The 25,560-nt window shown below is 39.8% G+C and overlaps 1 protein-coding gene across 2 annotated transcripts in view; it reads right to left on the bottom strand.

Annotated features, from left to right (window-relative positions):
- The window catches only part of pik3c2a (phosphatidylinositol-4-phosphate 3-kinase, catalytic subunit type 2 alpha), a 46,483-nt gene extending 22,608 nt beyond the window's left edge, over positions 1-23,875 (bottom strand). Inside the window, exons 1-4 of one of the 2 annotated variants that reach the window (XM_037106276.1) lie at positions 23,720-23,875; positions 17,769-19,014; positions 4,972-5,069; positions 3,693-3,853 (exon numbers count right to left, since the gene is read on the bottom strand). In XM_037106276.1, the coding sequence (XP_036962171.1) occupies positions 3,693-3,853; positions 4,972-5,069; positions 17,769-18,932 (1,423 nt within the window). In that variant the 5' untranslated portion in view covers positions 18,933-19,014; positions 23,720-23,875. Of the gene's footprint in view, positions 1-3,692; positions 3,854-4,971; positions 5,070-17,768; positions 19,015-23,548; positions 23,697-23,719 lie in introns of those variants that run through there. The other variant, XM_037106275.1, reaches the window with a different exon arrangement.
- Between the last annotated feature and the right edge of the window lie 1,685 nt (positions 23,876-25,560).

The raw sequence follows: 25,560 nt of genomic DNA, 5'->3' as shown, positions 1-25,560 counted from the left end.
CAACAAACCTCCACCCCTCAAAGGAATGGCACATCTTTTCTTACTGCTTACATTCGTAGTTTTAGCTTCACCACCCTGTATGTGTAGATATGGTGGTCACAGAGGTTATACATGTGTTGCAGTGTTTTGTAACAAAGCATTGGGACATGATTTCGTGAGCGCTCTGAGGTGGTAAGGCATTTCCCAGCAGGGCACTTTTGAAAGCACCAGTTAAAAGAGGAGAAAATTCCTCCTCTCTTGCTGTTAACCAATTCACACATGGTTGGGGAATGGTACACACATACACAACTAAGGACAAGGAAGTAAAGTGGGATGTAATATTAATCTATCACTGTAACTAGGATAATAAGTAACTTATGATACAGGTTTTCGGTCCGATCATGGTCGTGCAGGATCCACAATGGAAAGGCTGGCGAGAGGGCTGAATAAGGCCAGCAATCACTCAGCACTTGTAAAATCCACAGGACCAAACATATTTCAGATTTAAAAGAGCAATGATGTAATTCCTAAATGACTCAGAGCAAATAGAGATTTCCAACAGTCAGACATAGATTCAGAGACAGTAAGAGAGAAACAGAGGGAAATGGAAAACAGTAATTAGAAGCAAAAGGACAATGTTACAGTATAACAGTGTAACAGAAAAGTTAAGTTTGAAAAGCATGCAAGTTCCTGATTATGATGTTTTCTTTAGTTAAGCCCTCTGCTGAACTCTCACCTACACCTGAAATCTCCTGCATGCAATGCTACATGAATGCAAACAAATAGAAATACAAAGGGACTGTGAGTAAAAAAAAAACAGAAGTTCTAAACAGATCTGCCTGACAATTTGACTTAGCAGAATCACTACTTCATAACTCCTAGTGGTGTAAACTTAATATAGAGACTGAGAAAAAATTGTGATCCATAGTATATTCTTATAGTAATCAGTATAGAATAGCTTATGGCTATTTTCCATTGGAATAATGGCACACATGAACAACAAGTCAAATTCTGTAAAACTGAAGAAATACAAGAAAAGGCACCTGGTCTTTTAACACTTTTTTGTATTCTTCAGTCTGACAGATATCCAATTCATGGTTAGATGATTGTCTTGCATTGCATCAATGATCATAGAATTGCTGTATTGTGATAACATCGCTAATGTGGGCATCGTGTCATGAATCGTGAATAAATAAAACTTGAATACAGCCTCTCACATTACTCAAATTTGACGTTTATAATTTAGACATCATGCCAGTAAATAGAAATCTTAGAGGCCTCCATCCCCAAATTCAGGAATTCTGGAACTTTAATTTCTTGTTTACATCAGCTTTATGTGTTTGCATTAGTATCGCTCTCCATTAGTGTGAAATTCCTGCACATTCTGAATGAAAAGGTTCTGGGAACCAGTGAAGTTCGTGTCTTCACGCCTGACAAGAGAAACATGGTTTTTTTCCCTCCTCTCCAACACTCTCACAGCCGCAGACAGTAACCTGAGCCAGACTTCCTGCATTTCTTCCGTCTGTCATCCTCCCTCCATCTATTTGATCTATTTTACAATGCATACATTTTCCTTGCATCTCCAACACCCTACCTTTACCACTTTCTCTCTCTCATCTCATTTTCTTCCCTGACACTCTACCTTTGTATTTCCATCCTCCTCCTTCTCCCTGCATTCTTTCTCTCTTTTGCATTTCTTTCTATGCATTGCCCTCTCCCTCTCTCAATCCTTCCATCTCCCCTCTTCAACCACAGTATGTTAGGAATCCCCAGAAGCCAAGCAGTTCACAGCCAAGCCCTGGAAGAATTGATTGTCCTTCTTTCTCCCTGCCCTCTAGAAAAAGGCAAAGGCTAAAAGCTACAACAGCATCACACTAGCAAAAACAACAGAACATCCTGAGCTCCTTTTTGATCTGTTGGGAAATATATATTTTTTAATTTTTAACTTCATATAAACACATGACAATGCAATATTGAGGACAAATCTACACAATAAAAAAATAAATATAAGTAGTATAGCAAGTTTAGGTGGACAAAATAAGAGAAGATAGAGCAAGAATAAGAAGAGATAAAATATAAGAGAGAAAAGAGATGACAGCAAAAGAAGAGTTTTCCAGAGAGGAAAACCAATGAGGACAGAGGAGGCAAATATATATCTCACGTTAATCTGTACGCTGTCTGATGTTATGACAGGATAAAAAAAAAACAGTATGAGACAGAGGATGGGAAGAGAAGAATGGATAAGGAGATGCTGCATGGAAACAAGGGTGGAAGAAAATATTGTCATGCAAGAGAAGGGAGGGGAGACAAACTGAGTAAAAGGGAAACAGGAGAAAAAAGAGAACAAGTACAATTGACACAGAAAAGCAAGAGAAAGAGGGAAGAAGAACAAGCAGAAAGACAGAAAGAGTGACAAAAAGGGGTGCAAAAGTACCCTTCCTGTCCTCTATTTCCCTCTATTCTTTGATCTAAGCTTTGAGTAGAACTGAGGCCTATTGTTCCAACAAGCAGATTCCAGCAGTGTCAAACCAGAGGCATCAAAACACCAACAATGTGGGTCATCATGCTGCTGACAACATAGGAAGTCAACCAGGAAACAACGTACTAGACATCATTTTAGGGAAGAAGGAAGCATTTCTGGGAAGTAACCTAAAAGGAGGGGAACTCAGCAGAAGCAGGAAGACAAGGAGTCATCATATGAATCTTGAAAAGGGCAATCAGGATGTAGAACATGGATAGTAGTAAACATACTTCCTATAGGCTGTTGCTGTTGAGTTGGGCTGAGTTGAGTGAGTAGTGTCTGGGTCAGTGGGACAGTCTGTTACATAGACACTGTAGAGAGTGCTGAGAAATGGCCAATGTGTAATATATGGGTTGGCTGTCATACAAGAAATAAAACAGACCCTTATAGCAGACAGTCTCACACACACACTAACAGACTCACATTACCATAAAAACACACACACAGTGGTCTAATGCTGATCCTCAGGGACCTACATAGACAGTGGTGAACTTGGTCACACAGTCGGAATAATATGTCTAACAAAAAGCCCTCTGGACTGGCTGACAGCCTCCAGTGTGCTTGGCTTCAGATCCCAAAAGACACGTCAATCACAGTGGTTGTAGTTTTGTGTGTGCTTAATGAGGGGTTAGCCAACAACAGCAAACACCCAGGGAAGGAAACCAGAAATCTTAGCAAGGCCTTGAACAAAAAAAAAAAAGACTAGAGTCCCTTTTGCCCCAACATGGCTTCTCTAGGGTGAGGGGACAAACCTTTATTTGTGCGGAAAAGGAACAAAGTGTACTTCCCACGACAGAAAAAATGAAAAGAACAAGAAAAAAATGAGGTGAGGAGGGGGTAAAGAGTTTGGCAGCTGTGAATGTCGTTTCCTCCTTCAGAACTCTCATATCTGCAATCTGAGCAGCTCACTCTTAAAGGCAAAGTGGTACAAGGTTTCCTTTTTGGCTGACTTAAAGGCCATGGTGTTCAATCTGTATAGAGGATTTTTTGCACTTTTTAACATTTGGCTATTCTTGTGGTTATATGCAAATTAAATCTGCTGTTCAATAGATCTAATGAAGATTAAGGTTGTTTTTTTATATATTCAATATAAATATGTTGTTTATGATTGACTGGTTACTTCTCTACTTGGTTACTATCATGTTGAGAACTGGTTCAAAGATGGTTTATATGATAGTTATAGGACGCTTACCGTCACAGGTGAATGTAACAGGCTGCTGAGACTCTGAGATTTCAATTGAAACCTTGACAGAGCAGCTAGTGTCACCTCCGCCGTCTCTCTGGGTAATGACAGGGCTTAGGACATAGCCAGGGTTGGTGGACATGTCGCCATGAGGGAATTTGGAGCGCAGGCTGGTATGGGGAAAAAAATACAAAAGAGCAGAGTCAACACTTCTCTGTATTTTAGCCTACTTGGCCAGTAAAAACAGATTGGAGGCAGCCAGAGCCAGCCTAGCATATGGATCAGATTACTTGGATGAGACTATTGGATGCATCATGGGCAGTACAAGAGGAAAACTGGATGGGGGAGTCAAGAGAGGAAGTGATTATCTGAATCAAAAATGTATTTATATGCACACTGATACAGTTACGTAAAATCATTTGAGATTTACTATTTCTATCTGTTCTCCCAAGAGTCTAAATGCACAAAGAGTCATCACTCTGCCTGTCATTTTTGTTGGCATAGGTAATTGGGTGGGTAAAAGATGATGAAAATGCTATGAAATTATTTTTTACATGTTTTCATTTACACCCTTATGAGAGGTTAAGTTCCATTTAATTGCAAACTATCTGGAGAGGGTGTTGACCAACAAGCACACTGGGTAGACGCTGGGCAGACAGCGGGCATTGACTCTGTTATCGAAATGAATGTGGATTCCCTGAGCGCAGCTTCATCATCCTCACTCCGCCCAAACCAAATAATGCAGTGAGAGATTCTGTACAGACTCAAGGAACAAAACATTCAATTATGTGTGTGTATTTACGCTTACATACAAACATGAAAGGCAATGTTGCCCAGTGGGCCCACCGCATCTGTTCATCAAGGCCACCAGCAGGTCCAAGCTTTCACTTCTCATGTGAAAAGTCTCAACATTTTCTCAAAGGACAGCTATACAGTGCCCCTAGACATTTAACTTTTTTGTTGACAGCATACATTGCCATACATAGTACCTGGGAACATTTTATTCTGCAGGATTTTAAAGCAGTAGGGCATGAAGTGTGTGAAATATTCATATAAACTTATATCACATATTGCCATTTTGATTATTGTTGTTATAAAAAATCTGGAGCCATGCACTGATAAACCAATTAGGGATGTGCATGAGTTGATTAAACGTTGTGTAGTTGAGTGTGAGACAGTTGAAAGCCAGCTCCACAAGAATGCTTTGCGTCTATAAAATGTCATTATAAATTCTGAAATGTGAAAGTCAAAGGAGGCTTTATTATCACAACAACGGGAAGCATCTTACGTTGCTACGTCTTCACAGAAGGCGACAACCTCCAAGTTTTGAGCGTCCTTTTCTTCCAGCGCGTCATTCTTCACCAAACCTTTTCCTTTTCCCTTGTCCTACAGGAGCAAAAGAATCGGACACAACAAACGAAAACAGTCAGGAAGCTAAAAATATAAAAACAAGTAACTTGCTTATATATACTTAACAGAAGCAGGCCAGATGGAGACAGGCAGCAGAGCACATATGAACTCCTTCTATGAGTTAAACAGGATTGATGGTGGACATGAAGCTCAGTCTTTATGGTGATTTGTGTCTGAAGATCATTGCAGGGGTAATTTAATTAAAAACACCTCAGAACTATGAATCCTTCTGAGTGAATAAACATGTCAGTAAGAGCAATGGTCTAACACAAAAAACACACACACACCAGGTCTGCAGCTCTTTTATGCCTTTGTCTCTTAAATTCTAAAAATGCTTTAGTTTACATAAATTTTTACAAAAACAATCATATCCTCTATGGGCAGAGTTGGCTTTCTCATATATTGGATACCTGGAGAAAATATTTTTTATTTTTACATATTTCTTTTTCATCTTATTGTCTCAAACATATTAACAACAGAGTTGAAAGAGTTGTAAATCTGTCTCGCTCTCTGTCTCGCTCACACATACACACACACAGACACAAAGACACACATCCCAAGACAGCTCCCTTTCCTGGAGGCTGGCCTATTGCCGGGAACTTGCAGCTGAATTCTGCTTTTTACTGCTGTCTTACTGCCAGTGGCTAAGGAATGCACTTCCTATGGCATAGGAAATGAGGAGTGAAAGGGCCCAGCCCCTTCCTGCACCAGGCTCAGTCTGCATAAGTGCTCTGTCATAGCTTGGAAATCTGTGACTCTGACATCACTCCCAACGAGAGAGAGAGAGAGAGGTTTGCAGACCAGGCAGGGGAGGAAGGGAAAAAAAGAGAAAAGGTGATGAAAATGTTTGGAATGTCATAGTAAAAGCTTATGTTCTCTCCCCGGAGACTTCATGAGACTGTGAGTTTTTTGATAAACCCAGCGGGAGTAGAGTTGGTTTTTCATATGCAATGACAAGGGGATGGAACAATTCAAAACTTCCTACTGGTTGTTTTGCCAAAATAATGTTTACATTTCAAATGACTTCTATTTCTTCACTTCAGATTATAAATTTTCTTTAAAATGGCAAACAATTTTGCAATCAAACTGTCATGAGTTGCTCTTACAATAAATTGTAAAGGTGTTTTAACATTTTCACTGGTGATAATCCAGTGCATAAAGGGCCAAGTACAATTTGTAATCATTTTCTGTCCTTAAATTCATTCATTCTGAAATCGCACCTGAGCCATTAAAACACTCTTCAAAGGATTTTATGTCCTGAAGTTAAAGCTATACCCTAAGGGCCCTCTCCTCAAAAGTGAAGCATTTCACTATGTATGGGTCATAGCTTTAAAAAGTTACAACAATATTATGAATTTATGTTAGATATACAACATTAGGGCTACAACTAACAATGATACCTTGATTGTTCTAACACATTTGTTAATTTCATTTTTTCCTAGAGCCCACAGTGACAGCAGCAAATCCTCACTTTAGAGAAGCTGGGACCAATGGATACTTGACATTTCTGCTTATAAAATACCATAAAACCCCAATGTCTCTGGTTCAACAACATCAGGCGGTATTTTTTTTTTTTTAATTGATCCCATTCCCCTTCCATCCTGTCAACTCTCACTAATCCATTTAAGGCAAAATGACACAAAAAAACAATCTTAAAATGAAAAACAAGCATGCCAACCCTGATTACCAAGATCACAACATCCAGCTAGTTAATCTGAGATATGATTAAGACCACAACTGTGCAGCCCTGAGAGGAGAAGACATCTTGTTCAAAGCAGCGAGCTGACCCGACTTAACACCAGGAGAAAGAAATCTCAAAGTCAGCATGGAGCTTAGAAAGGAGGCCAAGCCTGACACCAAACCACCTGCATCTCCCAGCAAGGGAGCAAGGAGACTGGGTTCCTGTCTGCACAACTTCTGTCTCAAATTTTAAATACTTTGTGTGTGTGTGTGTGTGTGTGTGTGTGGGGGGGGGGGGGGGGGGGGGGGGGGGGAGAGTTGTTAATATGAATATTTGCAAGATAAACAAAATAGAACGTGGGAAGAAAATCAATAAACAGTGTCAGGTGACACTGAGACAAGGAAAGAGAGAGAAAGAGAAAATAAAAAAGGGAAAGCGATTAAAAACAGTGGGTCAAAGAGGGAGAGCAAAGTAGGGTTGATAGAGAGACTGAGAGAAAACATTTGAAAGCCAACGAGAAAAGAGACCAACAGAGCACATGAGCAGTGTTTATGTTTGGAGTCAGGATTGCCTCAGCAAAAACAAACATGGGCAGATACACCAATGAGGCCATGTTAGCCGAGTGTCACACAACAAAGCACAAAGACACACACACTCAGCAGGCTGTACAGTGGGACAGGCCCATCTTTGTTTCACTCTATCGTTTTTGTCAGACCCGGATGCAGAGCTCCTGGTGTCTGAAGTCATGAAAACGGCTACATATGATTCAGACATGACTAATGCTTCACATCCTCTCTCTGGTTTTATCGTGATGCGTCAAGGCACTGACTGTAATACCGGGAACACACTGTACGACATAACAGAAGATTACAACCCTAATGATGGCTGATCTTCAGGGTCAAACAGTACACTGTGGGTGTGACCAGTAGTTTAAGATGGTTGATGACAGACATCTAAACAGAGATGACTATAATCCACAAAAGTCAGTAGTGGAATGTTTGATTCTGAGTCTTTTGACAGTCAGTTGGGGTTTTAAATCCTTACTGTGTACTAATTGAAAGATGCTTCTAGGGTTTACGCATTAGAAATGAGCCCCTCTCTTGGCTTAAAATTTAAGCATTTGTAAATCTAAAACTCACCACACTGATGTGAATTTCTTCCAACTTTCAGAATGATGGAATAATTTCTCCACAGTAATAGAAAGACAAGATATGGAACTTGTCAAAGGTTATTTTTCCACATTTTCCAAACCTGCTGAGAGTGCTGACATAACCATTCTGACAAATGTCTACACTGGCAAGATTCTTGTCTGGAAAAGAGGTGTTGTTGTACTAGGTGTCCCACATCACTTAGTCGGCCACATTCTGCTCCAGAGTGAGACATAATCAATTATGAAACATGTGACTCCCGCTTCCACCAAATACACAGATGTAAAACTATTCACACTATTTTTCTAGGGTAACTTAACCTTGGAGTTAACTTAGACTCCTAGATTCCTGAGCTGTTACACAACGTTTAAGAAATGTTTTCTTCAATGATGTATAACATTGTGGAAATCTACACTTCAGTTAAAGTTTTCGCCGGAGACAGACTGAAGGCTTCACTGTGCTTCACTGCTTGCCAGAAATCTCTCAGTATTGGTGTGGTCGTATCGAACAATTTCTGTTAACTTCAGAAATCAACAATCCAACAAGCACGCCCACTGCATGGAATGACTGACCAGGTGCACAGCTCCCCTCTCAGCTCTCTATGTTTGTATACTTCTTCCCATTACTTTTCATGTGTGCAAACCAATACAACACAATGAACACTTCTAAGTGTTATATCATAGGCAACTGGACCTGGATGAATGAGAACCTTCATCATCGTGTAACACAATGAACAATACTTTTGAGGAAAGACTGTCTGAAAGTCTGCCATCTTCCCTTGTATGCTTTTTGCATCTTACATCTTTCTATGATGTCCTGCCATCGAGTACGGCAGTCTGGAAAAGGTATAAGGGTATAAAGGTAACACTTTTGCCTTGGGATGTTGTTAGAGGACTCTCACTATGGAGCAATGTTCTCACGAGTGGGTTCCAATTTTTTTGGTCTGGTGCACACGCAAATGGGCACACATTGATGTGCATGTGGGTGACAAAACACATAGTCGTGCCAACAGTGTTTCACTAATCAATAGTTCATGTTAACATGCCATGAAACGAAGAAATGATCCAGCAAAATACAGGGGAGAAGCAGACTGCTAATGGCAAGACTGGGTGTTTGCAACTTCTGGGATTTCACATAATGTACACTGGGTCAAAATGCATCACCTTTGTATGTGTTATCTGTTTTTTTCAATTTTTTATCAATGATGTAAATGGTGCAAGTACCAGAAACGCCAGTCAATTTAGCTTGTGTCATCAAAGTTTTCACCATCTGAATGAACGTCCACCAGCTTGCACCCTACATCTCTCAAAGGCTTTTTGTGCTTGCTGCTGATCAAGGTCTGACTTTAAAAAAAACATAGAAAGTCTTTAGCAAAAACAGTTGTGTTGTTCCACAGATGAGAACATGGTCAGCTTGAGGAACTCTGTGGACACAGACAGGCAGGAACTGAAAGGCTCAACTAGCCGGCTGGTTGTAATTCCAAGCCCAGCACCAGTATTGACTTACAGTACACATCTAGATATCAGACACCTCTTTTCGTCTTTGTGCCAACCTAATGAAAATGATGCCAGTCTATTTACAGGAAACCTGCACTCAAACACTGAAAAAGCCACTGTCAATATTTAAAAGCCTTCAAAGTTCAAGTTCAAGTTCAAAAATCAAGAAGATACACAGCAACATACTGCATGATGGCTAAATATAATACATTTTTGAACTACTATTTTATCTGTTTTAAGTTTTCCACAACTGCTCAAGTTAGTGCAAGAAACTTAAGACAGGAGGCTTCCTTTTAACAGTAAAACTTTGTGTGGGAAATGCTGAGAGATGTTGTCATGCTGATCCAGCACTTACTGAAGAGATGAAGATTGGTTTTAATGGACTGTGAATACTCAGCAACCTCTGTTCAGCTAAAACGTTTTTGGCTGCACACATGAACAACTTCTCGTTTGGATACAGCTTCATTGGTGAGACTTTGTGCCGTGGTTTACATCAGAGGAACAAGCTGCATAGAAAACACAAATCTACTTCTTCTTTCGATCAGGAAGTGACTGAAGGCTAACTAACTCACACTTCCTGAGATAAACTGAAATCTCTGAATCTCTAAAGGTGGGTCAACTTGGATCTGGACACTTTGGACACTTGGATCTGTTTTCTATTAGGTGACTGGAAAAACTCCGTACAAACTCTGACCAATCTTGACAAATCACTGGAATGGCTTTCCCTGAAACACAGCAGAACTTAGGCTATTCCCTAAATGCTGGTTAGCAATGTTTTTATTATGTGGCTTAGTATTTGGTTTCTACCTGCTTCCTCACGCCATCTTCCACAATGTGACTCCTGTTTTCTGCCAGTGAACAAGGTCAAAGGTTAGGAGACATAGAGCTGTTTGCCCAGTGAGTCACACAGTTAACTGGAATGCATGTTATATCCCGCTACTACAACATCTTTTAACCCTGCAATCTGTGTGGCAGAACAAAATGTAGAGAGTGTTGAGTATGCTGCAGCATTTCATACTTCCGCTTAGGGTGTAATTAGATGATAATAAAAGAACATGTTGTAGAGCCTTGAGTGGGATGGCATAGAGGTATGAGAGATGTGAAAGAGCTGCTGGAGGTCTTAAAGTTTGCGGGGGAAGGAGCAATTTGACATTGTTTTAGGTTGGAAAAATGTACAGTGCATGCATCAAAAACCCACAGTGCAAACCTACATCATGGAGGTTTTAGTTTCACACATACACACAGTGAACTTGAAACACAGCACATGCTCTGATAAAAATCTGCTTCCAGGTCATTTTGAAGGAAAAATGCAAGAACAAACAGGCAAGCTCAGTAAATCTGCAATGAAAGGGCAAGCAAGGAATTACGGAGTGCGTTTTAACACTACTCCTCAGAATGTAATCAAGTTGACTGGTTACGGAGGCTCGACCTATGGTAAGAATCGCTATTAACGAGATCATACTGTGCATCTTCTGTATTACATTTATATTTCAAAACTGGTATTGTTAAATAGATCAAAAGTTATTTTCTTATTTCTAAAAATATGTGCCTAAAGTTTTTCTACACATTTCATTGTTTCTCCTGATTTAGTCCGCGTGAATGCGCTCAGTAAAAGTCCTTACCATTTCTTCTCTGGAGTTGAAGATCTACTAGACGAACCAAGACATTTTTTATACTGCATCAAGAGGAGCTGCAGTTCTTAAGGGTAAGTAAAATGAATCTGTGTTGCCAGATGCCATGTGTGGTAAATGACGCGTTAACTTTAAGTGTCGCTTTGCAAACAGTAAGAGCCAGGTCTGAACAGGCATTGGTGCTGTGAGGAATGACGGCTAAAGTGCAGATAGAGCTATTTGTTTGACTGCTGATTATCACTTACATACTGCTTTATATCTAAAGGCCAAGGCAAGGGATTAGTAGCAACAGGCAGTCAGTGAATAGAAGCAGAACTACTACCATTTTTACAATATTACTGCGTGTAAGTGAGATATTTAGACCAATATAAACCTGCACTAGTAGGAAACTGAATCCTTTTCCATTGCCAGTAAACAAGTTTGCCTTTCTTTTATTCTTTTGTTGTGCTGCTATCAATGTCATGAATGCCTTGGAAAACAGGGAACACTAGAATAGATGCATTCAGAGGATGTTAAAACTAAGTCTTAATAACAAATCAATCACATCATGTTTTTGAGAAGGCAGCATTGGAAGATTATAAAGAGTGAGACAACACACTTCCTTCTCATCTCTGAATGCTTCACGTGTGTTGTAATGATTGGGCATCCCAGCAAGGTTTGGTTACTGACATGGAGGCTACTGCTAACGAACAATTCTATCTCCGTCAAGCAGCAGATGGGTGGAAAAGTGTTAATGCACCAACGTCCCTACCCTAAACATGCATCATAGCATCGCAACAGACAAGGGGTCGAAACCTATAACCCCTGCGGTCATTTAACACCAGAGTGAATGCCGATTGAACCCTATCTCATTGAGAGAAGCCAGATATGAGTTGTGTGATATAATGAAAGGGAGTAAAAGACGAACAAGTGTAAAGCAATAGAGACTGCAGAGAAAAAAGAACAGACAGCAAATATAGAAAGAGCAAGAAAGCAATGAGTGAAAACCAAAAGAAAGTATGAGACAGACGGTTTGGGTGACAAATCCACTAAGTCTAAAGGAGGAGGAAGAGAATGAGACATACAGTAAAGGTGGTGTGACTCCATGGCAGATTCAGCTTATTCTGACTAAGCCTCCAAGTTCAAGCTCGTTTGTTCCATTTTACACCCCTCTGCCCACACGACCACATCTTACACTAAACTCTAGCCAACCGCAACAAGGCTTGGCAACCTCAGGCGGACTTGCAGCCATTAAAACACTCATCTTGGAAATAATTGTATTGAAAAAACCTAACACATAACTCCAAGTGAAACAAAAGCGTAAAACAATTACAATCAAGTCTAAGACAAAGCGTTTTAAGGATAAAATGTGCCATCTTTTATATCTGGATTTCTGTGGAGTAGGAGTTAATTAGAACAGGAGTTAAAAGAACAATGGTTTCTTTAAATTAAAAAAAAAAAATCTTCAAGGGCCTCTGTTAAGCCATGTGTTAAGCCAAGTTTGGCTCTGAATGGTAAGTCTGACTACATTAATATATGACATTTTATACAACTAATAACACGACTGTATCCAGAACCAACCTCAACAAATTTGTATAAGTTACAGTACAGCCTGGAACTGGACTGAATTGAAAAACTGTTTTCTTTTCAGTTAAGATTTAATTTTTTTGAAGAGTAATGAGATTATTTATGTGGTGTGGATTAACATTTCAGTTTACAATCACAACCATGATAAGACTTGAACCAGTATTTCAGAATTTGTTGCGGGGCATTTCATTAAGCTTTTACAGCAAGAGTTATGAGGTGTCTGTTGTCTGGATCTATTCTGTAACTCAACACCAGTGTCTCTAGCTGGTCAGCCATCACATAGAGTGTATCTCTTGAGTTGTCTTTATCTGTCATACTTTCATTAAAGAGAGGTGGGTGTTAACTATCATTGCCAACACTTTTTGATGGGAAGTTTGCGCATTAAAGTAATTGCTCTACAATCAGCTACCATAATAAGTATAACACAACACATCAGGTTCTTGTGAAACTGTCATGGAGTCACATTATCTTAATGCCCACGGCTGCTTTGTGTGTCCTCTGGGTATGATTTTCTTTGACAGCTCATGAACTCAGTGCTCTTTGGTAATCTACTGTCATAATAGATCTTCTATCTATTGAGTCCCTGACAGCATTCTGTGTTAATGTACCAAGAGTCATCAATAAACACTAGTGCCACACAATTACAAAGTAACTTTGGCAAGAATAAAACAAGATACATTCACTAGCTTAAGCAAGTTTCAAATTGAAACCAGAGGCTGTCTGAAATGGTATGAAAACCACTCAATCTACAATATAACAACATGCTTTAATGTTTTTGCAGTGATGTAAATAGATATGTAGGAAAAAAACACATGCAAAACATTGGTTTCGTCAAAAACAAAACCATTTTCAAGTACAATATTTTAGTCTTTCTCGGAAAGCAAGGCCAACATTGCCCTCAACCAAGCTGTGTCATCACTGTAAACTGATTCGCTCGATACGTGTGGTCCACACAGGCAACTTAAAGAGAGCACCTTTGTAAAAAGACACGTTATTTGGTTTAGTAGCTCCTGGTATTATAGTCTCTGTGAGATGGCCGTGAGAGCAGAAAAGCAGGAGTGAGACTAGACTAGCAACCACAGACACCAGCCTCACTGTGTTCAGACTGTTGTTTTTTCAGTACTGTTGCAGATATAGATTCTGTGTTAAGATATTGCTGCTGCAAAATTAATACTTCGAGCTACTGCTTCATATAAAAACTTTCCACACAAAAACTACAGCAAATCTTTTATTGTGAGGTATATAACAGAATTGTTATCTTATATTCACATAGCTGCTCAAAGTAGGGTATGCCACAGGTTTCCAAACTATAAGGCAGTACAACATCTCTCTGTCTAATTGAGCTGCAACTTAGTGTGATTTCTTGGGTCACTCATGTGATTCTGCAGGGCATAGGGGAGCTGTATGGACTTGTTCCTGTTTATTACAACATGGGCTCCAACTGCCAGACAAGCAAGCAAACACACATACTATCTCACCAAGTCTGCAAATGATATGGATGAAGCAGGAGTCTAAGGGGCCCAAAGTTAAAACACATAACGGTAGTCTCACTGACCAGAACGCACGGGCTTGAACCTAGACATAACATATAGATAAGTGTAAACAAACACCATTTCATCCTTTCAAAGAAACAGACATACCTCAACTCTGGATGACACAGCGGGTTTGCACAGAGTGAACAAGTTGTCTTTGATGAATGGTAAAGTATATGTCTGTAAAGTATCACGCATAGACTTGATGACCTACTGGAGCAGTACATCTAAACAGCCCTTGACTTGTCATGGGTATAACTTTTTCTACAATGTTTCTTTATATTTTCTGATTGTACTGTATAGTTATCTTTATAAACACTGTTCCCCGATTGTGGCAAATTTCATGGCTTCTTCCAACCATGAGGAATTTCAGAAATAAATCCTTTTTACAGTGCTGCAAGGTTAATTATCACCCTGGTGTAAGAAACATACCACAGCAACCACTTGTTTAGTCATGACATAGAGAAACACAAAACACAGGAAGTCCGCCTCTTGAAAACTGCCAAAAAAACTGATACAATGTCCAACACAATAGCCTGTCCTGACCTTAAAAGTACTCTGTGGAGTTTGAGATCATTGGTGGTAACGTAAAAAAAAAATTCTTGTACTCTACCCGTATGTGTCTGAGGAGGAACAAGCACGTCTTGAGTACATGGTGACTTAAACATTTTTACTAACTGCAGAGAGCAATAAAAAAATATTGACAGCCAGACTTATCACCTCAAAGTCCCCATGTCCAAACAACATAAAAGAGCTTTTCACTGATGTCACAATAACTGAAAGGCACTTTTGATGAAGCCTGTAGTATCTTTTCCTCATTCATTTCCAGGCAGAAGAAGTACAACTTGGTTAACGTGGTTAATCTGACTCTCAAACACTGAATAAAGAGGAAGGGACATGGTGACGAGTTCATGTTTGGCTAGTAGGCCTCAGTACTGCTGTAGACTGAAATGCTTGTCATGTCTGAACTCAGGGCTGCCAGCAATACAACCATACTCAGACCTACAAGTGGAATGACAGATGGTTGTTTAGTTTTAGGGGCAAAAAAAGATTTAGAGGCAACAATATCCAATGCCACTTGCCCACAGCAGTGTCCCAAATGAAAGTTCTAAATATTCATCACAAGAAATTAGATCACTCATGCTTTTGCACGGCAAAATTAATCACAAAATGCGGTCGAGAGAAAATTGTGGGGTAAAACAGTGGGTAGCTAACCACGCTGAAAAACATAATTACAGGGAACAGAGGTAAAGAGGATGCTTAGCTTGTGCTTGTGATTGAATGACGAGTATACATGAAGCTCACAACTTGTGTTTTGGTTGAACATGAAGATGCACTATTCACTGCTCTAAATAAACTTTCCTCACACTGACTAATGATATAAGAGGTGTGGTTTTATTCATTAACTTAAATGCAATGCATGATTATAGCTATGCTGTCCATAATATACAAAGACAGTTATCCGTTAGTTAAAGGACTTTTATTGGTGGCACTGCTCTGGCAGGTAATATCTTACAATCCCTGTTCATGGACATATTTGGGGATGTTGAATGACCAAAAACAGCAACAAAGAACAAAAATCAGTAAGGTAGTGAGCCAACTTGTTCGGCTAAGCTGCATAGTGACTAACTGCAAAAAACTGTAAATGATTGGCGCAGTCACCAGGTGTAAATGTGAAAAAGCATATTTGACATTATTCTTCACAGGTGAAGCTAATAACATTAATCCTGTCTCTTTTTAATTAAATACCTTGTCAACACAATTTTTGTACAAAATGATCACCGTCAACACAAGGTGAAAAAACACATTTAACATGCAGTCTTTCCCTCACTATTTTCTGAGACTATGGCGCTTGGGGGGGGGTTGCATCATCATACTGTAATATTTATACTTATGTCATAGGCTACTTTGGGAATTTCATTTTTTTTTTCCTTTTTTCTCTTTCTCAGATTGCTTGCTATTTTAAAAACAGGCCAGTCTCCATATTGGTATTAATAAAGTGTTAACATAACTTTCATTAAATATTTTATTTTGCAAAAGGTGCCTTTTGTTTACAAAAAGTATTTTATTTCCCTGAAGATATGTAAACTAATGTTGGTAGATGTACAGGACATGAGGTGTGTCTTTTCAACACATTTTTGACCAGGAATACGAGTCTGTCTCCTTCCTCTGCAGAGGACCCGTTGTGGCTTTGTAGCACAAACCTGGGGTCGAACATTTTCAGCATATCGATGAACCTCCGGCTCCACTATACAGGCACGATATCTTTAGCGATATCTAACATGACTGCCTCTGTAACAGCTGTCCACCGGGATCCTTTCTTGTTATATGGGACAAAATGATAAAATGATTCCGCTAATGTTGGCTACTTTATAGCAGGTGTTTATGGGCTGCCACGGTCTTGTATATCTTGTAGTGAACAACAAGTGTCACACTTTGATAAATTTGTCTGTTTTGAGATGCTGAAATAAATGGGTCGGTCTGCTGCTTTTAGTTCCAACAGCCTTTAAACAAACTTTTCAGCGGACCATAATAATGAGACAGTGCCGTTTTAGGAATGAGTTCTTAGCTTGTTGCATGTTGTGTTTCTTTCTCTGTGCAAAGTCAATGCAGGGGGAGGGCGGAGCCCACTATGAACTATGGGAACCCATGGGGAGCGGCGGCGGAGCAAATTAAAGAGAAAATCAATTTCATTTTTTTTTTAATCGTCCGAAACCACAAACTTGAATTAATCGATTCTGCCGATTTATCGCCCAGCCCTGTCACAGGTCAAAGGGCTTATAGTGAGGCAACAAGTACTTTTTCCTCAAACAAGACAAAAATGGCAAAGCAGGAAAGTGTGACTGCTTTCCACAGAATCTCCCAAGAAAATATTATTTTTATACAAATTGTCAACAACCATTTTCTTCTTTCTTTGTATCACTGTATCATCAATGTCTGTTTGTGTCTTTTTAAACATAGACAACATAACATCCAATCCATCCATCCACGATATGATACCAAGTTCACATTTGCCATTGATGCTACATTCATAGAAAATTCTGATTTAGGAAGTAAACATGGGTGTCTGAGTCATTGCTTTCAATCTCTGTTTCTGCACATCCAGACATGAGCACTGAGAACACAGTTTACTGATTATCTGTGTGTGAAGTATCCAATAGGCCATGCCATTTAGTGAGCATCCAAAAAAAACAGGGTCTCTGGACTTGCACATTTAAATGCAATCCATTCATTATTTAAAAACATATGTGTGGGTGTGGTTTGATCAGATTTGACTCACAGGGTGTATATCAAAAATATTGCTAAATCCTGATGTGGTGCACAGAAGCAAATGACATCACCTCTTTCCGAGTAAGCCCTGCCCACATCAAACCAGTGAGAAGAGCACAGACAAAACAGCAAAGAGAAAAGTCTGATGAAACACAACCAAGCCTTCATCTAACATTGTCTGTTTATGTAGGATGTTATGTAAAAAGTTGACTGAAAAAGTCAGGGCCTTCCATATCAATAATTGTCCCTATGACTTAATGTGTAGTGTGAAAAGGCCTATGGAAATCCCTGCCAACTGTGCCTGAACTCAATTTTCACTTTTCAGACTTTTACATTTGACTGTGATTTTACCTGACTGTTTGGTTTGTGCTGGGAGGAGGTCCCTGGGATGTTAAGCGAGTGACTCCTGGTGACAGCCGCGCCTGTTGATGCTCTCCTGGGCTGCGAGCGAACTGACAGTGATGCTTTCACCTCGGGCTTGGGGCTGCTGCTACTACTACTGTTCCCTTCAGTCTCAAGCACTGCATCCCAAGGATCCCCAGCAGCAACTGGTCCTGTTTGTGCAGCGCCTCCTGACACCTGGGATACTTCCTCATTCTCAGCTTTACGCTTTGTAAGTGGGTCCAGATCCAGCCAGTCAAAGCGGCTGATGCTAGAAGACTCCATCACCGCTGGCTGCTGGGCTGGTGGATTGGGTGCCAGAGAAGCTGTGCCTGCTTGAGAGGAATCTAGGTCAGTGCTGGCCGGTTTGCCATTTTTCAAGTATTCTGAGGTGCTGGCAATCTTGTCGAACAGTTTGGCCATCTCTGGGTCCACGGTTGGCTGTGGGAAGACCATGGCACTAGCAGGCTGGATGGGAGGGAAGGCCATGAAGGTTGTCTGCTGTGCTGCCAGGGGCATGAAGGGTGACATGGTTGGAGTGAAGCCATTCTGAAATGTGCCTGGTTTAGGGAATGGAGCAGAGGGGAACAATGGTGTAGGCTGATGGGTGGGAGTGGACACACTAGAGCTAGATGGGGTGGACATAACAGGTGTCCACTGGCTGCTCTGGAAAGGAGAGGAGCTACAGACATGGCCTCCAGGGTAGGAGGCACTGAGGTTAAACCCCATTAGCGATGAGGGGCGGGACACTTTGCTGTTAGCCCCAAAGTTCTCATCCAGTAGGAGCTTTTCAAGTTCCTCATTTGTCAGCTTGTCCACATCAATATCCCTGAACTTGTTTTGCTCTGCCTGCTTCTTGGTCTCTGGGAAGACAATGAGGTCCTTTTCTGGTCTATAAGTAGAGGGTAAAGGTTGAGGAGCAGTAGTGGCAGATTTCAATGGTTTTGGTTTTGAGATGGATGAGGATGCTGCAGAGGAAGATGAGGGTGTTGAAGCTGAAACGGTGTGTCTCTTCTCCCTTTGCAATTTTGCTAAAGCCTCTTCCTCCATGCGGAGGGCTTCCTCTTTACCAACAGCCCCCTTTGACTGGGGGACTTCCAGCTTGAACCCATTACCACTTGATATCTGGGCCATTCTGTCAACTGGATGGTGCCATGAGTGTGACAGCTGTAAAGTCAATGTGGCCAAAAGGATTGTGTAGCAAATCTTTATACACCTAAAAAGGGAGACAAAACATCTGGATGAATTTCATCAAAAGGGAGACAAATATGTTCAAAAACTCCTTGCAGCATTTGGAAAAAAAAAAATTGGTGACATTTAGGGCATTTAGATTATATGAGCAAATCCAAATGACTGAAATTATCATTTCCACAATTAATCAATGAGTTGTTTGGTCTATAAAATGTCAGAAAATTGTAAAGATTACAATCAGTCTTTGATAAAAGCTCATCGTAATGCCCTAAACTGTCAACAACCCAAAGATATTAGCTTTTCTGTCACAGAGCGGGTTAAAAACAGGATATCCACATTTCAAAAGCTGGATCAAAGAATTTTCACTTGTTTTTATTTAAATTGATTAATCGATTATCAAATTAGTTGCAGATTAATTCAACAGCTGAATGGATCAATTCACAGAGGAAACCCCCCAAAAAGCATGTTAACCTGTATCTGCCTGAATATCACAAGGGTACTTTTTTTACTAATACATTTCCCAATGTGCGATCCAACACATGAACACGCAAACTAAGACAAGACGCTGGCCTGGGCACCCAGGGTTTAGTGTTTTGCTCCAGGACTCTGCAGCATGTGGACAGGAGAAACATGGAACTGAACCACCAACCCTTTTGTTGTAGCGATTGACCTGCGAGTGCTTCCTCCAGGGCAGCAGTCACCCAAGGGCATTTTGTGTTAAATGGTAGTTCATTATCTAAAGTTTCCCTTGGCCTTGTTGCTCTAACCACGCATTGATTGCTTATTGATTGGCAGCCATTTGTCACATATGCACACTCAATCATTGCTTGTGCTTGTTTTGGAGTCAAGGGCATCAGTTGGGGCAAATAACCAGAACGGGCTACATGAGCAGCATGTTCATGACATTTAAACTGCTCACTCACAGCAAGCTGTCCTCGATCATTGTACCATAACATTGCAAGGGGCACATTGCAATTGTTTAACCAAGCAGCTGGACTGACCACATATCAAAAAAGACTGAATCAAACAATTGCACAAAGTCATTTATGAGACTGGAGTAACAAATAACTCACATTATAAATTAGCAAGCAATTCGGTCACAAGTGCTACTGCGCAAGACAGCAGCTAACAATTCATCTAATTTTTCTCTCATCAAGCTGTTTGTTTTGTCTAATCCTAAACTGATGCAAAACACGGGCATGATATTCTATTTTAGCCTTCAACAGGAAGGAATCAAGAGTATCCCAGGTCAATAGCATGAGAAAAACATTGCGGTAAAGAGTGTTTTGTGGTCCCAAAATGACACAGCGCCTCCTCAAAGCAACCATTCATCGAACGATCACTGCCCCAGGGTTGAGTGAGTTCCTTCCCTCCCCAGGCGTCACTGGCCTCTCCTGAGCTTCCCCTCCCATTGTGGTGGAGAAGGCTGGCTGTGCTGGGGCTCAGGCTAGCCTAGCACTATTGTGCAGCTGAGGAATTTGGCATGCTAAGCAGCCCGACGGGTCTCTCGCTCTCTCTCTTCCTTTGGCTTTCTCTCACTCTGTTAGCATTATGTTAGCACCATGGCCCAAGAATGTCTTATCAGCTGTGCTAACACCAGCGGGCGGTGACAATGTGGCTGCATTCATTAAGCATTTGACTAGGAGAGCTCAGTGCCAACTTTGCCAAGAACACAGCTTGTAGACACTAAATGCATAAGAAGAAAGGTCATCGTCTTTTGGTGCCTGCTGTCTCTGATGGCTTCATTCTGTGCAGAAATCACATGTTCTGACCAAAGCAGTTCATCTGTATATCATTGATTTAACACACAGTAAGAATGCATGCTCTGACAAGTTGAAGCTACGCAGTTAAAGACAGTTTTGCACAGAGCTCCTTTACACACTGAGCCACACACTTCACAGCAGCTACTTCCTGATTCTGAATGTAAACACTGTCAACCTGAAAAACCGAGTAATGTTTTCAAGTACATATACATTAGTCTTTTCTTTTTCTTGACTGATTTTACTGTACATCATTGCATCAGGAAGATGAATCCAATAAAGCTCAGACTCAAAGAAGGCTGAGAAAAAAGACAATGGGTCGTATGCTGGTATAAGAAACGAGATTCAACAGGGCTTGAGCTACACTAAGAACAAAACTAAACACAAAAGATCCTTAATCAAGATAGCCATATGTTTAAAACCTAAATATAGCAACAGGGGATAATACAAAGGAATCCCCCTTAAGAGATTCAATTCAGTTGTAGCCAAGTCAAATGCTGCAAACTCTGTTACACTGGTAAAAGATGGCAGAGCCAAGGTCCTGTAAGAGCTTCATTCAACATTTAAACCCATCTTTTTTTTTGCTTAAGTATTAAGGAGGCAACAGCTACCCGAGCCATAAACCTCTAGTCAAATGCTTGCTTGAGTGGAAAGATTTAAGGATGCAGAGGTCACATTAACAAACTGGACTCTGGGAGTCTCGATAATTCCCAGATCTTTAGCTTGATGGTTTGACAAAACCACCATCATGTTTTCTTAACCCCTTAATATACAGTTTACTTGAATTTGCTCTTTAAAAAATGCTTTAAGGTTTATCTTATTCAACACTGACAGACAGCATCATATATATGTATATACATATATATTATATATATAATTTATCATCTTGCTCCCGAATTTCATTGAAGCTGAAAGATGTTTACAGAGAGAAATATATTTACATACTCCATATTCCATGTTTGTTTGTTTGTTTGTTTGTTTAATGGTAGAATTACTCCATCAAATTTAACACATTTAAATATTTTTTGCATAATTTTATAAATCTTTTGTGTTTGGCTGCACATCATGGTACAAGGTTGCATTCGTACTCTGTAGAGGTTAGATTAATATCTTTTCAAAACTGTCAAGGCCATGTGAACATTGTCACAGGCGCTACTTGCTGTTGTCATTCCTCCTGCTCATACTGACCCTAAAGAGATCTGTTGAGTGACGGAGGACAAAGTACAAAGAAATTACATATGAGATGTCAGCTTGACGCATGAAGTGGATGTTTTCCAAAGTAACAGTCAGAAGAAAAGTCGATTTCAAACTAAAAAGACTGGAAGATAGTCATGTCTTTCGACTAACTCAGACTGCTTGCAATACATTGTGGAATACATTTGAATTTTTCATTGTAGGTTTAGTCTTCCATCACCTCAGCTGAAAGTGCATTAGGAAGGGATCTCTTAATGTCCAGTAAAAAACAGGAAGGATGATAATACCTAAACAAAACCTGTTTAAACTTTCATATGGGCACCTGATTATTGTTTTAAGACAGATCTCAAAAACCTATCCTCTAATTTAATGGGACCTCATGAGTAAATGTGTTGCCTCCAACAGTTGTGCAAAAGTGCATGTGTTAGCACTAGCAAACACTGAGCAAAGTGCAGATTACGGCTTTAAAAAGGAAAATAAGTAACCTGGTCAAGTTTATAGATTTTTAGGATAGGTTCTGTGATAGCTGAAAAGAAACAATGCAGTTGAACTGCTTTTTCTTTGTTCTTTACTTGTCTATTGCTGAAGCTCGCTTACGCTGAACAGAAGGAGATATAAAGAGAAACAAAAACAAAAACTGACAGGGCCATTTAAGGGCACTCTCCACTTGGCAAACACTCCAAACAAGTCATATCAATGTGAAACTGTGGTTTATTCAATTAAATCCTATATTTTTCATTTACAAATGCATGCAACACAGAAAAAATATATAAAACCTCCATCTTAACTGCCAGATCTTCAGTTAGACTAAGAAAGGCACATTTGGTGCATGCATGCAAACATGCAATCACTACACACAAGCAGTACCAATGCAGTAAGATTGGCTGCTGTGTGACGATCTGCTGAAGTTAGTCGTCCGGCTAGTTTTCAAAGAGGTCTTGAAATGATTCATACTTAATACAATGTTAATCTCTATATTGGAATTAGCTGAAAAGCAGGACTTTATCTCGAGAGACTGGGGAAAACACTGTGGAAAAAGCAGCAGTGGGGTATTGTGTTAACACGTTATATTTTGGAAGACACTCAACCAACGGAAATAGGATATGTTTGTCTCGGCAACGTAACCTGTCAGATGATAAATTATCGCCACAGAAGAATTACATCGGGCACTTTCTAGCGCTCAACTAGCGTATTCATAGTTAGCTAACCTGTCGGCTGATGCTCACCTGACAACAAACGATGCGTTGTGAATTGTCAATAAGTCGTGAACGTCTGCTTTTCACACACTGCACACATCATAAAATATGAGCTAGCTAGTTGTTAATATGGGATAACTCTGACTCTCAACAGATTATAACACAGTGATCAAGCTAACTAACCCGGCTAGCCCGGTAAAACGTCACTTTCTGACACTTTTGTTGGCGGTTGGAACTTTAACTTTTGACTTTGTTAGATGCTAAGTTAACGTTAGCAGCTAAAACGTAACAAAAACAGGCAGACATATCCGCCACTGGAACATAAACCCTACTGAATTTAGCTACACAACATTAACTTGTACGTCTGCTCTCTACTTTAAGGGACTCTGGTCAATTAATTAAAAAGTACCTTGGCAACTGCTTTGGTCCTGCCAACTAAGTCCCCACAACAAGGAAGAAATGCAGGCTTTGTCAAACGGGAAACGGCCGGAAACTACGGAGTCGCAACCGCCGCTTTCGGGCAACTACGAGCGACAACTTTACCACGCAGACAGCTACTGTAAAAAGGTCCATTTCTTACCTTTTAACGGTGCGGTGTTTGGAGCCATTTTTCCTGCAGCTGCATTTTTTCCATCCACTTGCACCGAAGAAACGTCAGTTCCTGTTGAGGAGGCTGGCTGGAGTTTTGGTTGGACACAGTTGGATTGCATTTCTGCTTGGCTCGTGTCGCTTCACTCACGATTAAATTGGGAGGCAAGCGCCACCGTGTGGAGGAAAGCAGCCAGTGTCGAAACAAACGTGTTTATTATGACAAGTGTGAGAGGATGTTCTGAAGTTCAGCATGTTATTTCCAGAATTACAGCATTACAACATTATAACCTATATCCTGCTGATGTCTATCTATCTATCTATCTATCTATCTATCTATCTATCTATCTATCTATCTATCTATCTATCTATCTATCTATCACCCAGATTCTTGCCTCGTACTATAAAACACATGAATTCAGCTGATTAAAATGATTTACAATTTAATTTATTTGATTTAAATATTTTCTGATGCATTAATCATTTTTATTTGTTTCTCTTATAAATAAATACTCATTGGTGTGAACACAAAACCATTTTTACATATACAGCTACATCACTCTTCACACAAGGTTTTTGTTTTTGTTTTGTGATCTGTTATCACAAGTGTATCAGAAGTAACACAAAAAACTTGTCAGTATCCATATTTAAGACAAATAATCAATACAGAAACAACACTGACATCCTGTGACATCGAAATAAACACATCCTTATGCTTTGTGTATTTTGACTAATGTGATAACGGTAACTTTTATACAAATTTCACACATATAATACAATTTTGTATGTGGTAGTTTTGTACCAACTGATGGAATGAAGCTAAGTACATTTAACTATGTACTGCAATTCAGTACAGTTTTGCTTTACATGATTTCTATGCTATTTTACATTTAAAATTCTGCTGCAGTCCAGTATTTTTTCTTCTTAATTTTGTGTTGCTGCTGACATTGTCCCGCGTCAGTGATAAATGTAATGAACATAACATTATTTTTTTATTCCTCTATTTCATTTAACGGTGTGTTTTTACATTGTTCTACTGCTAGTAGGTTACATTTGTAGAATAACAGATATGTTTGTTGAGCTGTTTTAGTATATTTTGAAATGGCTGAGTTTTAATTTTTTCTATTGACATGTACTTTTCTCTCTATTGGTGTTAATTTGTATTTTCCTCTGTATTGGCCTACTATTCAGTGTTGTGCCTTATCCTGCTGTTGTAACAAAGGAATTTATTACACGGGAATTTCCCATCCATCTGTTCATGGAAACTTGCTTAAGTGCATGTAGTATTATTGTTTTGTATTCGGAATGACATGATATACAATTTGCACTCTGAAAGTCAGTGTTGATTTAACACACCCATCCATTAGCCCAATACTTGGCCCCTATATTTAAATTCAAGTTGAATTATTAATGAATGATTAACACTGACTCCTGTAACTGCCATTTTTACTCAAATAAAAGAAATGCTTGCTTATGTATGTTTATACAGGTATTGCTACACAGTACAACGCACAGTATTCGCTATCTCCGTTCATTTTTTAATTTTTTAATTTTTTTGGCACTGACCTGCTGCCGTGTACAAACACATAGTAAAGTATTGCCTTCCATTTTTAAACTATGAATAATGTTTCGCTTCCCTTCATCAATCAGTAACTCCGCCCTCGTCGGAGGTTGAAGAACGCCACGTACAGTTTGGCTCAACGCACCTTAAGCCACGGTTTGACACTTTGATACACTTTGACTGACAGCTTAAACGTCCAATCAGCTCTCAACGCGACTGTTTCACAAAGAAAGTGTACTTTTTCTGTCCAATAGGCACAACCGGGGGAGGAG

The sequence above is a fragment of the Acanthopagrus latus genome, chromosome 8 (genome assembly GCF_904848185.1).
Source record: "Acanthopagrus latus isolate v.2019 chromosome 8, fAcaLat1.1, whole genome shotgun sequence".
In the NCBI taxonomy this organism is placed as follows: Eukaryota; Metazoa; Chordata; class Actinopteri; order Spariformes; family Sparidae; genus Acanthopagrus; species Acanthopagrus latus.
Note: the sequence above shows the minus strand (reverse complement) of the source record. Positions and strands in the feature narration are given on the sequence as shown.